Source organism: Eimeria acervulina, genomic scaffold (assembly GCF_000499425.1).
Source record: "Eimeria acervulina Houghton genomic scaffold, Eah_scaff165, whole genome shotgun sequence".
NCBI lineage: Eukaryota > Apicomplexa > Conoidasida > Eucoccidiorida > Eimeriidae > Eimeria > Eimeria acervulina.
The window spans coordinates 1-13425 of NW_013549037.1; the positions used below are offsets into that span (position 1 = coordinate 1).

The window sequence follows — 13425 nt, forward strand, 5'->3', positions numbered from 1 at the left end:
CCGCCCACACACCCACACCCACACACACCCACATATATATATATATATATATATACTTGCACACTCTGCACAGCTGTGTACGCACACGTATGGACGCCGGATGCGCTTACTAACATGAGCAATCACCGGCATCGTGATGAGCTTTTGGGGGAGTGGGAAAGCTTCGAGGGAATTGCGTGGGGAATTGTTGCTAGAGCATTGTTCATCGTATGCCTCCGCGTCTATTTGGGCCTCAAGTGGGCGCGCATATGGAATGTGGGGTCCAGCGTTCGTAATCTTGCGTTCAGGCTTTAGGGTTTGGTGCGCGCAGGACGGCGGACACTGCGTGGAGAAGCTGGCAACGACCGGCAGCGCGCGAAGGAGGAGGCGGCGAGTAGGGAAAGCAAACGGGAGTGGATGCAGGCAAACTTTTCTAATTTGACCGGGCCGGGGGTGTTCTGGAGGGAGTCTTGCCTTTTTTCACAGGGACAAAGCTTGAGGCAAAGACTGCAAAAACAACAGCAAGAAAGTGGAGGCGTGCACCCCATCGAACTTATTCAAACGGATCCCGACTGGGCCATCTTCGACTGGGAAAGAGAATGCGGATACACATGCAACAGCACCAGAGTACGACTTACACATTGGTACACGGGGTGACGTAGGTCAGCACCACATAAGGTTGCACAAACTGAGACGAACTATTGCACGAACACAAACAAATTGCACCTGAGGGGTCTGTTGGCGTTGACGCACCAGAGGAGCTGCCAGTTGCACTATTGGCGGTAGCAGCAACAGCACCGCCTGTTGCTGCTGCTACTCCTGAAGATCGATTCAGGCACGCATTCGACAGTGGGACGCAGACGTTGCCAGTGCAAGCGGTTGGGGCTGTGCCAACGTGTGAACGTTAGAATCGTGCGTACTTCCGTGCAAGTTCGCACGATTCAGAGCTTGGGGTGCGAGCATTGTTTCAGGTGTTTGAGCCTGTTGAACAAGAAGCAGAGAGAAAGGCGGTGACGGTGTGGGCAGAGGCAGAGGCTCGAACTTTTGTGGAAAAGTACCTTATGTACCCCAAAAACTTCGAGAAAATCGCAGCTTGCCTTGATGGAAAAACCACCAGAGACTGCGTTGTAAGTTATTATTCTTCAACAGCAGCTGCATCGTCTCCTACTACATAGAACGCGTATACTTCCCTGTTCGTTTGGCATGGAGTTCGCTGAGGTTTCGGCTGCCGTTTGTTTCATGTCTCTGCTCATCGTGGGGTGCTTCCTACTTGTTGAGGGCATAACGGTACCCATCACCGCATACAAGAACACATCGCTGCATCACAGTACATCTCCATACATCGCATCTGCCATGTATGCACTTGTGTGTGAAGAGTAGAGATGGAATGACCTGCATGCACGCCTGCATCTCAGCAACCGTCCCTGCATTTCCGTACACTCCATTACCTATTATGGCTCCTCGTTGGATATAATCAAGTTTTGCTGCAGTCCGTTTGATTCGATTACATCGTTATATACCGCATTACATGCGTAGAGGTATTTGCGCCCCATCTGGTTTGGTCGAGCAGCGTTTTTGTTCTAGACGCGTTCTATGCGTCGTCCTCGACCTAAGTGAAGTACGAAGAGCATGATTCATTCTCTATACTGTCGGTCTGCCGTAATATTCATGTGAATATATATGCTCGACTGCGCCCGAAGTTGTGTCTACCTTCTCAACAATATGCTTCTCAGTCTGTATTTTTGTGTTCGCATGCATCTGACCATGGTTCCGCTTGTTCCGTCGTTTGCATGGGCTTCAATATATTCAGATGCGCCAACGTTTACTTGGATGTGTTCGAGTGTGCAAACGCACATTTGATTGTTCCTATTTGTGTTTAACTGCATTCAAGTGTTTTGACTGGTGCCCACCTGTCAAGTGGATGTGTGGTGAGCATGTTTCTATGTGGCTAATTAACCTCAGATGCACAAGTTGTATGCGTCTCATTATGCTTGAATACGCGCAAATGTGGACACGTGCGTTTAAGTATGTTCAAATGCCTTCACAGAGCATATCTTGTTTTCAACTTTGAGTTGCCTCATTGTGGGTTTAGGACTTTTACTATCGGTTCAAGTTCAAGTTTGGCCTGAAGAGGAAACTGCAGGAGTTGGAGGATGGGACACGCATCAAGAAGAAGAATAGACACATTGGCTCCAAGCAAATTCGCAGGGAGGAGCTCGTGCATGAGGTGATTTTCGTAGAGAGAAAGTTGCAATACGAAAAAAAGCGCACGCACAACACAGGACGGAGAGACAGGAAACAGACTAGATAACTTAATCTAAATGGAAAACACGAGGTGGAAAACGATAGAAGAAAGTAGAGAGTCGACCGTGTGCAGCTGAGACCCGGATGCCAAAAGGGGTGAAAAGTGCTACTGCATTAGCTGGTGTTGGTCTGTAGGGGTATTTTGGAGCTTCGCTGTTCTTTTCTGGCCGTGTTTATTGGGCGGTCTGCCTTTCGGGTCCCGTATTACTTACCCCGCATGTTGGCACTGCATTCGAATTTGAGCAAAATCACTGGAAAATAAGAGCAGTGGACGAGGGAGGGTTGGGGTGGGTGGGAGGGGGGTAGATACACTAAAGGACACGAAATGGACAAGATTTGTCAGGATGGCAAAAACCATTCACGGCCCTATTTGCGCATCAAGGACTAGTATGAGTGGCACGATTGGCTGAACTAGGAAGAATGAATAGGAAAGATAACCATCCGGAACGGCAAGAAATTGCTTGGCGTGTTGTGTACAGGCGGTGGCGGCTTTGTCAGCTGAGTGCGGGACCGAGCTCATGAGGAGTTTTAATGACCGCAACTCTTTGCCTTTTGACGTCTATAGCGACCATCTGCTGCACAGAGAGGCCCTGCATTCGACTCTTAAGGTAGATCCTGTGTCTTTCTCTACTGTGGAAGGCAGTGCACTTGTTCCAGTAAATCTACAGTGTCCGCTTGTCCCTGGTCTTAACTTTTCGTTGGTGGTGATATATTCATATAATGCACGTTTAGCTCTTGGAAGATGGTATGTTGTGTCTCTGCGGATTCAAATTTGTTTCGCCTTTCTTGGAGCCTGTGCAGTGTTCATACAAGTGGAGATCAGTGCTGTTTCTCTTGCTCTGTGTCTCTTCGTGTGTATGGATTTACGTGCCTTTTGTTTAATGCCATTTCAATTTCCATACTCTGTTTTGCGTCTTGTGGTTCCGTATTTGTGCGTGAGTGGGGGTCGGGGGTGTTGGTTTCTGCTTGGTAACATGCCGTGCCCGCGAGTGCGGCGGTGGTAGAATGAAGGAATCTGCTATAGAAAACTTCAAAGCAGCACTTTCCCTTTTATTTGTGCATTGTGAGCCCCAGGACCCGGCGAGTTGCCGCGGGGAAGACTGGGGAGAGGGGGAGAGCGACAGCGCTGAGGTGTTTGTAGAGAACATGAACGACGGCTACTTCCTCCCAGCAACAACGAAAGGGCTTGTTGTGCCCGGCCGGGTTGTGAGCATTCCAAGTGAAGCTCCTCTATGGGGGCCGCCGCAGCGCTGCTTTGTGCCAGGCTGTCTGCTGATAGAGGGGCCCAGCAACCAGCCGCAGCAGCAGCAACAGCAGCAGCTGCTGTTGCGGCACGAGGGCGGCTCGGAGGCCACAGCGGCTGCAGCGGCCCCAGCAGCACCAGTTTGTCCGCCCGCTGCTCCTCTGCCCCTCACCCTTAAGTCAACTCAGCTGGACACTCTCCTCACGTGCATGCAGGTGGCCTCCCGCAGGTTTTGCCCACAGGATGACGAAGGGGGGCCCTCCTACATGACGCGCTCCCGAGCAGCTAGGGCTCGCCCCGGGCCCTGTGGGCCCCCGGGTGGGCCCCCTACCTTGCAGCATTTGGGCGCAGCGGTTATTCGTTCGGGCGCTGCGGGGGCCCATGCTGTGTTTGGGGGCTCTGGGGGACCAGGGCAGCTCTCTCCTGCTGCAAGGGCAGTGGACTGCCTGCTATCACGTCTTCGAAACATAGTCCGAAGTATGCACCAAAACACGCGACTGGGCTCCAGGGAGAAACGGCGGGGTATTGCTGAAGACGCCGAGGTGGGGAGCCTCCCACCGATCGGCAGTCCCTCTACCGCTTTGAGGATTGGGGATGACGAGCTGCCTCCCCCAACGCCTGAATGAAGGCACTGCTTTTGTATGGACAGGCGAATGCTTATGAATAAAGACTGGAAGTGTCATGTCAGCAACTGTTCACATAAACGAACAGGCGTGTATGAGAAAGAATGACTATGCAAGCGCAAGCGCTTATATACGGAAATAGCTATTCGTGTCAGCAGTACGAATGCTGAACGCAAGTAGCTGAATGGCGAGCAAACTCATAGTACAGATAACTGCTTGAAAGCAGACCGATTCAAGCTTTCCAGCCGAAGTGTGGGCAGTAGACTCCTGCAGCCAGTCCGACACTGTTACCCGGCGTTCGTGTGCTTACGCCGGCATTCATCTGCTGCGCTGTGTTTCTCTGTCTCATTGCTCAATTTGCCCTCTCTGTCCTTTCCCTCTTGTGTTATTTGTTTGGCCCTCCCATTCCTCCTGCCCCCACGTTCTGCAGTCATATCTGTCGTCGTTCTGTTTTTGGTGTGGTTGGGGAGCGAAAAGCTAAGCTGTTTTTGCCCGCCATCCTATTTTGCAGGGACGGACTCAGCGCTGCTTGAACTGCCCAGCGAGCTGCTCTTATGGCAGCAGTGTCCCTCTACTGCAGCGCATGCACCTCGGACAAAGTGCATAAGCAGCTGTAGATGTGTTAATATACACAGCAACTGCAGATTTTTTGCATCTACCAGCAGCCATACCCGTCGAGTCCGTATTATGATCCGCCTACAGTTCGCCCATGTATTGCTGCTTGCGTACGCGTTGGCTACTGCGGACCTAGCAACTGCTCAACGATTGTCTACGGCGTCAGCCTTTGCAGCAAAGGAGGATTGGGTAGGTTATCGGTTGCCTTGCAGCAAGAGATGCAACATACAACGCATGGAAACCCCCTTCCTCTCCGCACCAGCCTCGGGCCCTTGTGCCACTATGCCCAGGCTCCCTGAAGACTGGAGGGGAGGTCTGTTGCTATTTGGCAAATCTTTTCGAGTCTTTCGGCTCTAGTGCAGCTCAGGACAGTCCTCCGCTACGGTTGATGACCCTCGTTACGCTGCATCCTCTTCTCATCATCCCCAGGCCCTCGTGACTTTGTGCTCTGGACTTCTTGATACTGGAGGGGATGTTATTTACTATGAGGGAATTCTAAGTGTTGTGATGCAGCTCGCGACGGCCCTCGCGTGACATCGAGGACTCCTCTACCTACCTTCTCCGTTGGAAATTGAGAGACGATGGCCATGGACAGTTTAAGTGAATTTGCACATCGCTTAGACTGGGTCGATTGTGTGGAAGAACAACAGAAGAAACATCGTCCCCATGCATAACATGCAATCGAGTGTCAGCTGGCAGGGTGAGTGCTGGGGTCCGTCGTCATATGGACTAGCGTGGAAGTGGGGGCCTTTATTTCAGACGGAGCACTGGAAGCACTTGACAAACTTATTTTTGTATAGTGAATAGAATAGAGAAGTACCAACGCTGTGAGGCGGCCCTTGAGGCGATATAGAGGGTACAACTGGCCATCCCAGCCCGGGGTGCGGCGAGCCATCCTATATCATTCAGCAATGTTCATGGAGCGGCAAATTCGTCTACTGTCAGCTCTCCACTTTTCTTTTATTTTGCTCTCCATTTTCCCAACAATATTTCTCTGTTTCTCGTCTTAGTGAGTCCGAAAAGCACTTCGATGCTGATGCTCAGTGGTCTGACGCCTGCGCATACCGGTCATGGCTGTCGGCGCTCCGCCGTATGTGCAGGAATTGTCGCCCTAACAGAGGATCATTTTCATCACCTGCATTTCAGAGTAGAATTGTGTTGTTGCATGAGGCACGGAAAGCATCATTGGGGTTGTGTTCATCCGCACCCGTGGATGTGCAGCGTAAATACCCCTGAGTGCATGTTGAACACACTGTGCGGCCTTTCTGGGTTTTGCAGCACTACGTTTCTTCTTTATGGCTTTGTAGTGGAGTGGTCTGAATGGTCACGTCTCCCTCAAGCGCAATAGGGCTCACAATTTCCAATCTGAATTTTCAATGGCTGCTGCAGGGTCCGCCTAACCAACATTTAGGAAATGAGTTCGAATCCACGACTCCGGGAAGCCTTTGCCCTTTTCGACAGGGATGGAGACGGAGAGTTGACTGCCAGCGAGGCTCTATTGGCTATCCGTTCTACGGGGGTTATTGTGGCTGCCGAGGAGGCAAGCAGCCTGCCGACCGTGAGCCAGAGCCAGAGAAGTGTTTTCCAGTGACAGTCACCAGCACTTTAGTCAATGATTATTTCTGCGTAAATGATAAAGGAAGGTTCGGGTAGAAAGATCGTGGGAGCAGCCACCGCAGCAAGGGTCTAATGAAGCTCCACTGCTAAGGTGTGTTTGTTGCAGACCATGAACTGGGAGCAGTTTGAGAGTTGGGTCAACAAGAAACTGAGCAGCAGCAACCCGGAGGCGGACTTAATCAAGTCCTTTAAAGTATTTGACACAAAGGGGGACGGCACTCTCTCGACAGACGAACTTATGCAAGTATGCAAGCACATGAACCGCCTGTGCCAGCCCTAGTATGTATTGTGCAGGTAGACGTGACTGAGCCTCGGCAAAGCACACAGCTCAGCGCTTGCTGCCCTAGAGCAACACTGGAGTAATAATTAGGGTTCCTTATGCTGAATCTAGGGTTGCTTATGCTGAATCTACTGCACGTACATCAGTATAGTAATTTGACGCAGATGTTGCCATTGCAAGAATGGGCTATTTATACACGTCAGCCAGATCTAGATATGTAGTCTGTTTTGTCGTCCCCTCCGTCAGCGCCTCATTAATATGCTCTCTTCATTTATATTGTACGGGTTTACGTCCTACGTCTGTTTATTCCTGCGTTTTAGGTTATAAAGACCTTAGGAGATCTGCTGACGGACGAAGAGGTTGAGCGTATGGTTAATGACGCAGACCCAAGCAAAACAGGGCGAATTAAATATGCCGATTTTGTAAAGTACCTCTTGAGCAACTGACTTCATGGGTTCATGCAGCACCCCACCACAGCAGTTAAAGCGCTCCTGCTATACTCACGTACATGTTGTTCGTGAACGTATGCATGGCTAGGGTTATTTGAACCGCACGGGTTCATTTTGTGCGTTTAGTGGAGCCTCTGCCCATCGGGTGCTTCCTCACCTAGCTCTCACAGCAGAGGGCCGAGCGCAGGTGTTGCTTTGCCATGGTGCATGTGGGAGTTGCAATCTTTAACCTGCGTGCCGCCTGTGTGTTGCTCGCTGCACAGCTGGGGCAGTATTGCATGCACCACATGCATTACGATGGACAAAAGACGGGGAGGGGAGCTATGCCTTTCGGTGCTTCTGCCGAGAAAGCGAGCAGCATGCATGCATGTGTGCAACATACATGCGCCAATGTGAGCTATACAACCCCTCCAGGCCTTTTTTATGTGAACGATTTGGAACCGACAAGTCAGAATTACAAAGGGTTAGCAGTCTGGACTTCTCTGCAAGCTATTGCACCTGATTAACAAACACCCAACGGAAAACCACAGGATAGCCCTGCGAGCAGAGTAACCGCATCAGTTCCGCCTGCCGCTGCTGTAGCAGCTGCTGTAGCAGCTGCTGTAGAAGCTGCTGTGACAGCTGCTGTAAGCTTGTTGATGCAACTCCTGCTGTTTCTGGCGGCGTAGTTGTAACCCGGGAGTTGTTCCTCCAGCTGCAGCAGCAGGCTACATTTCCTCTCTCTTCCTATCATCTGTATCCGGAAGTGGGTCGTCGCCGACGTCATCTAGAATAGCTTCTGAGGTTTGATCTTCCCCCTGAATTGGGAGCATCTGTTCGACGGTCTGCCGGAATTCGTCGGAGAGGCGGACGTGAGGCATTTGATAGACTTCTCTAAGGAAGTCGAAGACGCCCGAGTGCTTTCTTCCAGTTGCTCTCCGGCTGATAAACTCTAGAGGCTCTATTAGGTGGAGGAAGTGACGGCTCCGCTCAGGTCCCGGAAAACGCAAGATGTACTCGTGTTTCAAATATCCAAATTCATAGAAATACTGGACGCGAGAAAACCACTGCGTCAGATGCCGGCGTGCGCGATCTATGGCCCGACCCTTTGCGTCCCTTTTCCTCCTCAACTCTAAAAAGTCGAATGCATAGTTAACAACCCCTCGTTCGTCGATGAACTCCTCAAGGATTTCTAGGGCTTCCAATGTCTTTGGAGACGAGTATTCTGCATGCATTGCATTCAGTGTGTTCGCCTGCTGGAGCTGTTGCGTCAATGTAAGCATGTTTACGTAGTACCACGAAGTCACCAACAATCCCAAGAGAGATATCGCCAATGCCCAGTTCACCGTCATCATTTCAACCTGTGGACTGCACCCGCCCTCCCCCCAGCCGTGTCGTATTGCTCAGGGCATCAGCTTCCTCTGATTATTACTGCAGAAACAGCAAATAAGAACAACTAAAGATGCACAATAATATTTTCTCTAATCAATGCAGTCCGGATTGGTCAGGTCCTCTCGACCTTTCCAGACGACTAGGCCGCGCAGCAACACCACCGGCTGAGCGGCCGTCACGTGGGATAAGGCTCCTCAGAACAATTGAATTTCTAAAGTGAGGAAATAACCCACTGGCTTCTTTGCGTGGGGAAAACAACTGCCGATCGCTGATCGCATGCGCCCAGTAGAAACAGCCTCACGAACTCGCAAGCCGACTGTAATGCTGCGCACCGCAGAAGGCATACAAGTCCGAGAGAATAACCTAGTACAACACCAAATGAAATAAGGCAAGTTACAAAAGCGCGCCCATTCCTAACTACCTTGAAAATGACACCTATGCAGGACAAGTAGGTTTCTGATGGAAGAATATGGGGCTTGGTAGGCCGGGCAACGCCGCTCAAGGATTGGAATTCGTTAATGCGAGTTTGCTTTTGCTGTAAACGCCCAAGCATTATGTGGCAGATTAGACTCCCGCGTTCACAGTAGTTTTTAGAACAGCCTTGATGGGTGTTCTACCGCTATCTCGATGACGCATCCCCGGGCAGGGCTCGGCTGAAAATGTATAGCCTTCTTTTAGCTGAATGAAGGCTGGCTACTGAAGGTGAAGTGCATAGAAAATTGGAAGTAGTGTCAATACATGCATCAAAAGGGGGCCTTTGCAAGGTTGCTTGTGAGGTTGTCTTGCATTGGTAGCTGCATGGAGGAGTGCTGTGAGAAGCCCCCGGTCTGTCCAGGTAATCTGCAAACTGAAGATGAAGTTGGCTGTCTTGGGGAAAGTCCCTCATGCATTTTGGCTCGATTAAAGCTCATGACGCTCTTCTGCTGAGATTGAGGACTCTCGTTGCATTCTGTTGTTGCATGTAATGGCACCGGCTTGCTAGAGGGGGTATACTCGGGCTGCAAATCCATCTTTCACAGCGGGACAGCCTAATGTATAGCGCACATTACTCGAGAAACCGCTTTGCAGAAAGAGAGAACAGAACTACAGATATCCTCCCTGAAGTCTATATCGAAAATTCAGCACTACGGTATAGAAGATGTCGATCAGTAGCTTCCCGCCCGCGAGGAGGGGAGCAGTCGCTGGGCGGCTCATCGCACTGGAATGAGCGCTGTGTCCGCTGTCCATCCAGGCAAAAATGGTTAGAATGCAAAAACCTCACAAAGAATGCTTCCGCCTTTGTCGTCATGCAGGGAAGTGGAGAAATTTCCTCGTTCTGTAGTGGTATGTTTTTGTCTTAAAAACACATCCAAAAACTGCCGTTACCATTGGCATATTTTTTATAAGGGGGGAAACACGACAATGGTGGCTGTATCTCAGCATCAAATACCGTCTTGCAGAGCATATCCTTAGTGTAGGGGTTGCTAACAAGCATTGCTGTGTGTTTTGTCCCTAGATTGTCAAGGGAAGAGCAAGGGAACAGCGTATGTCAAAATTAAGGGAACTAAAACAGGGAAACTGTCGACATACCGCAAGGTCGAGGCGTCTTAGCCTTTGGTCAACAGAAGTCTTGCGGTGGACTTAGAGATTCTATGCCAGTGGTTCATAGCAGGGCTATTCTCTGGAGAGAGGCATTCCGCAACTAGCTTGCCCGTGGAGAGTGATCTAATGGGTGAAAGGGTGGAACTCTCGGAGACTGAGGAATGCTTTGGCATCAAAAAATAAAATTGCTACTTCCACTCCTCTATCTGAGAAAAGGGCCTGAAGACTGACCCGTCCATATTAGGGCTGTGAATGCCAGCCACTCCCACAAAAAATAGGCAGCGAGAACAGCAGCAAAGCGGCATTCAGCAAGCTGGGGGAAATACCGAGTGAAGTGCCTGCTTCTGTTGCAACAGAGAAGACCACACCACGAGTGTGTGAAGGCGAATGAAGAGAACAAATGACTGGAGAACCAAGACTTTGACCAGCGTAGCCCGGGAAAACAAAAACCCGATCAGGGGAACCGCTCTGGCCTTTACCCAACGTGCAGAGAAGTAACGGGAGGAGCAGGGGTAAGACCAGCACCCGCAGATTCGTTTCGACCCAACTGTGTATCAATGCTCAGGAATTGCCAGCGCTGCTTGGCACAGATGTACAAGTGAATTCGATGTGTGATCCTACGACGAGGAACTGCAGCGTACCTGCCTTTTCATTGAAGCAGTGTCTATGACTACATTTCTCCTACTGCAGACAGGTCACAAGGATCGGTAAAGATTTTCCTGTCTTTCTTTCAAAACCATCCCAACTCATAATTGGGTCATATTACCATGGCACGGGACTTTTACGATGGAGTACTCTACTACGGCATATTTCTAGGCACACTGTGAGCCACTCTGTGGAGGAAGCGCATGCGGCTTCCAGAGCAGAGTATTGAAGTTCATGCGCCGGGGAGCAGTAACAGAGTGCAGCTCTCAGGTATCCCAACAGCCTTTACGTCTTCTAATGCAAGACGAATGGAAACAGGCTCCTAAGAAGAAAAGAGAGGAGTGAGGCAAATCCATTGCAGTGCAGAGGCTGAAGTGAGCAAGCATACCTATGCTGTTACTACGTGTTATCCCTATATGCTCCTATTTAGATGCACACTCTATATCGATCGCTACAATCAGCGAATCTTCGATTGACTGAAGCAAATGACGGGCAGAATGCTTGAAAAACACATTCGCGTCTCATAATCCTAAAAAAGTGAAACAAGGCTAATGGAACTGCCCCCGTTAGCGGCTCGCCGCATGCGCGGCGGTGCCAACCTCACAGCCAACCCCGGAGATGGGGTCGTTGCCGAGCAGCTTTAGCCTCAAGGCTCCTTTTTCTATCCAGTGTTGGTTGATTCATTTCTATTAAGACTTTATGTTTCTACTCTTTCTGCTCGAGAGGTCGCTAGAGGACCGGCTTGACAACCGTTGTAGCGCCAGTGCATTACAGAAGCCCTGCTAGCATGGGAGAAGAAATGCATGCAATTGGTCGTAACAGTCTTACGAAAGCCGCAGTTTTGGGGGATTCAATTCAGTTAACACCCGGAGAACAGCAGAAGGGGGCACAGGTGACGGAAGAGTTAGATATAATAAACAGCGAGGAGCTTGTAGCGGGCTGTCCACCGGCTGGACGTCCAGCCAGCGGCATTGACACAAATCCCCGTGCAACCCGAAGCTTTGTTCCGAGGTGCAGGCCACCTGTGCATCATGAGGAGATCAAGATTCAGGCAAGTTCAACCGTCAACTAGCGCATTTGGGCACAACCCGTTGCTGGAGAAGAAAACGAATAAGAGGTAGTGCATGAGCGTAGGCTTCATGCCCCTCAACAAATCACGACAAACCGAAAATTTCCTGTGCTGCGGACCGACCAACTACTTGATCGTTTCAAGGAGTTAGCAGCCTATTTTACATTTGACCTCGTTGGCTCATTCTTTTGTATTCCCTCCATCCCGAAAGCAGACAAAACATGGAGCTTCAATCCCCCAGTGCCTAGCCAGAATACATCTGTTTGTATTTTCTCACGTGAATGCACCTGCCGAATTGCAGCTACAAGTTCAGGATGATTTGTTGTTGTTTTTGCAGTCGTTGACGGCTGGTTGGTCACATACGTGGAGGACACACTTGGGTTCAGCCGGAATGCGCAGGAACAGTTGCGTCACCTGCAGTGTGAACTGCAACGATTACAGGAGAAGCTGCACCTCGTAAGAGGACCAAGGTGTTTTCTTTGCAAACAGTTAGGCTCCTACAGCTCTGTGTCTGCTGCAAGAATGGAACCGGATCCTGCGAAAATTGAGGTTATTCGGAGTTGTTAGCATCTTTTGTACACTCGCATAGACATTCAGAACTTCCTGGGTCTCGCATCGTGCAATTGTCACACCAGACCTATATTTTCTCGCATTGCAACTCCTCTAACGCATCTGCTCACGAAGGACAAAACCATTTCTTATCTTCAGCGAGACCGAAGAAGAAGCGGCCAGAACCCTCAACACAGAGATAACATCGTTTCGCGTACTTGCATCCCCTGAATACGGCAAACTCCTTTTCCTAACAGCCAGTGCCAATGACAAAGCTGTTGGGCTGATTCTATCTCAGAATGCTCTGCAGCGAGCATAGTTACCCGATACGCAGGAAGGTGCGCTATGGAGTCTGTTGCGGGGTCAAGAAGTATAGAGACTATTTTGTGGCGGACATTTTACCGCTCAAACCTGAGATGAATCCCTAGCATGCCTAGCGAAAAGCTTTTATAACCTTGACAAGGCAAGAACTGTTTCACTGGCTTTTCCGGTTCACGAAGTGCCGCTTCACAGTCAAGTGCATACAGAATATCAACGACGCATTTGCTGGAACACTAGTTCGTTACCCTGATGGTCAGGCACTTTATTCCCCTATCTTTTTCTGCTGAGTTTTGTATCTCGTTAAAGCGATTTGTCTCTCCCTCGTTAGACACTTACGCAGCTGCGGTACTTTCCATGCACAACCAAAGACGACATGTTAAGCCCTACATCATGGACGGCAAAATCTTCTAGGCCAGGAAAAGTCGTGGGCAAAGACGAAATAGAGGCGTTTTGCCCAAAGTGTGCGATCATGCTTTAACGAGCCTGGGTGGGGTCAACACAACAGAGCGCGTGAACAGGTATCTGTGGTAACGTAAGACGCACCCGCCACCCAAGAAATATGTTCGAACTGCTCCGGAACCTCAGGAACAAAGGCGATGATACATTCTCAATGCCGGATTTTCGCAGAGCCTTTAGATTCATGAGCGCACCTAGGCCGATATTCTGACAGGATTTCATAGTGGGTTTGCCATCAGTCAGAGGCTGCGATAGCACTTGCTTTGTCGTGGTTAGACTCAGCAAATGAAACCATTTCGCCCCCTATTCGTGCGCATTTATAC

General features: G+C 50.1%; 3 protein-coding genes across 3 annotated transcripts; 2 read left to right on the forward strand and 1 right to left on the reverse strand.

Annotated features, from left to right (window-relative positions):
- Positions 1–114: 114 nt before the first annotated feature.
- EAH_00022460 (myb-like DNA-binding domain-containing protein, putative) lies at positions 115–4152 on the forward strand (the record flags this gene model as incomplete). The annotated part of the gene is made up of 6 exons (XM_013393289.1): positions 115–207; positions 466–606; positions 951–1106; positions 2072–2206; positions 2763–2891; positions 3358–4152. The coding sequence occupies 6 exons, from the start codon at positions 115–117 to the stop codon at positions 4150–4152; spliced, it is 1449 nt and encodes a 482-aa protein (XP_013248743.1).
- Positions 4153–6178: 2026 nt separating this feature from the next.
- On the forward strand, positions 6179–7107 carry EAH_00022470 (calmodulin, putative; the record flags this gene model as incomplete). The annotated part of the gene is made up of 3 exons (XM_013393290.1): positions 6179–6322; positions 6488–6625; positions 6982–7107. The coding sequence occupies 3 exons, from the start codon at positions 6179–6181 to the stop codon at positions 7105–7107; spliced, it is 408 nt and encodes a 135-aa protein (XP_013248744.1).
- A 710-nt stretch (positions 7108–7817) lies between these two features.
- Positions 7818–8441, reverse strand: EAH_00022480 (hypothetical protein, conserved; the record flags this gene model as incomplete). The annotated part of the gene is made up of 1 exon (XM_013393291.1): positions 7818–8441. One exon carries the CDS (start codon positions 8439–8441, stop codon positions 7818–7820), a length of 624 nt encoding a protein of 207 aa, XP_013248745.1.
- Between the last annotated feature and the right edge of the window lie 4984 nt (positions 8442–13425).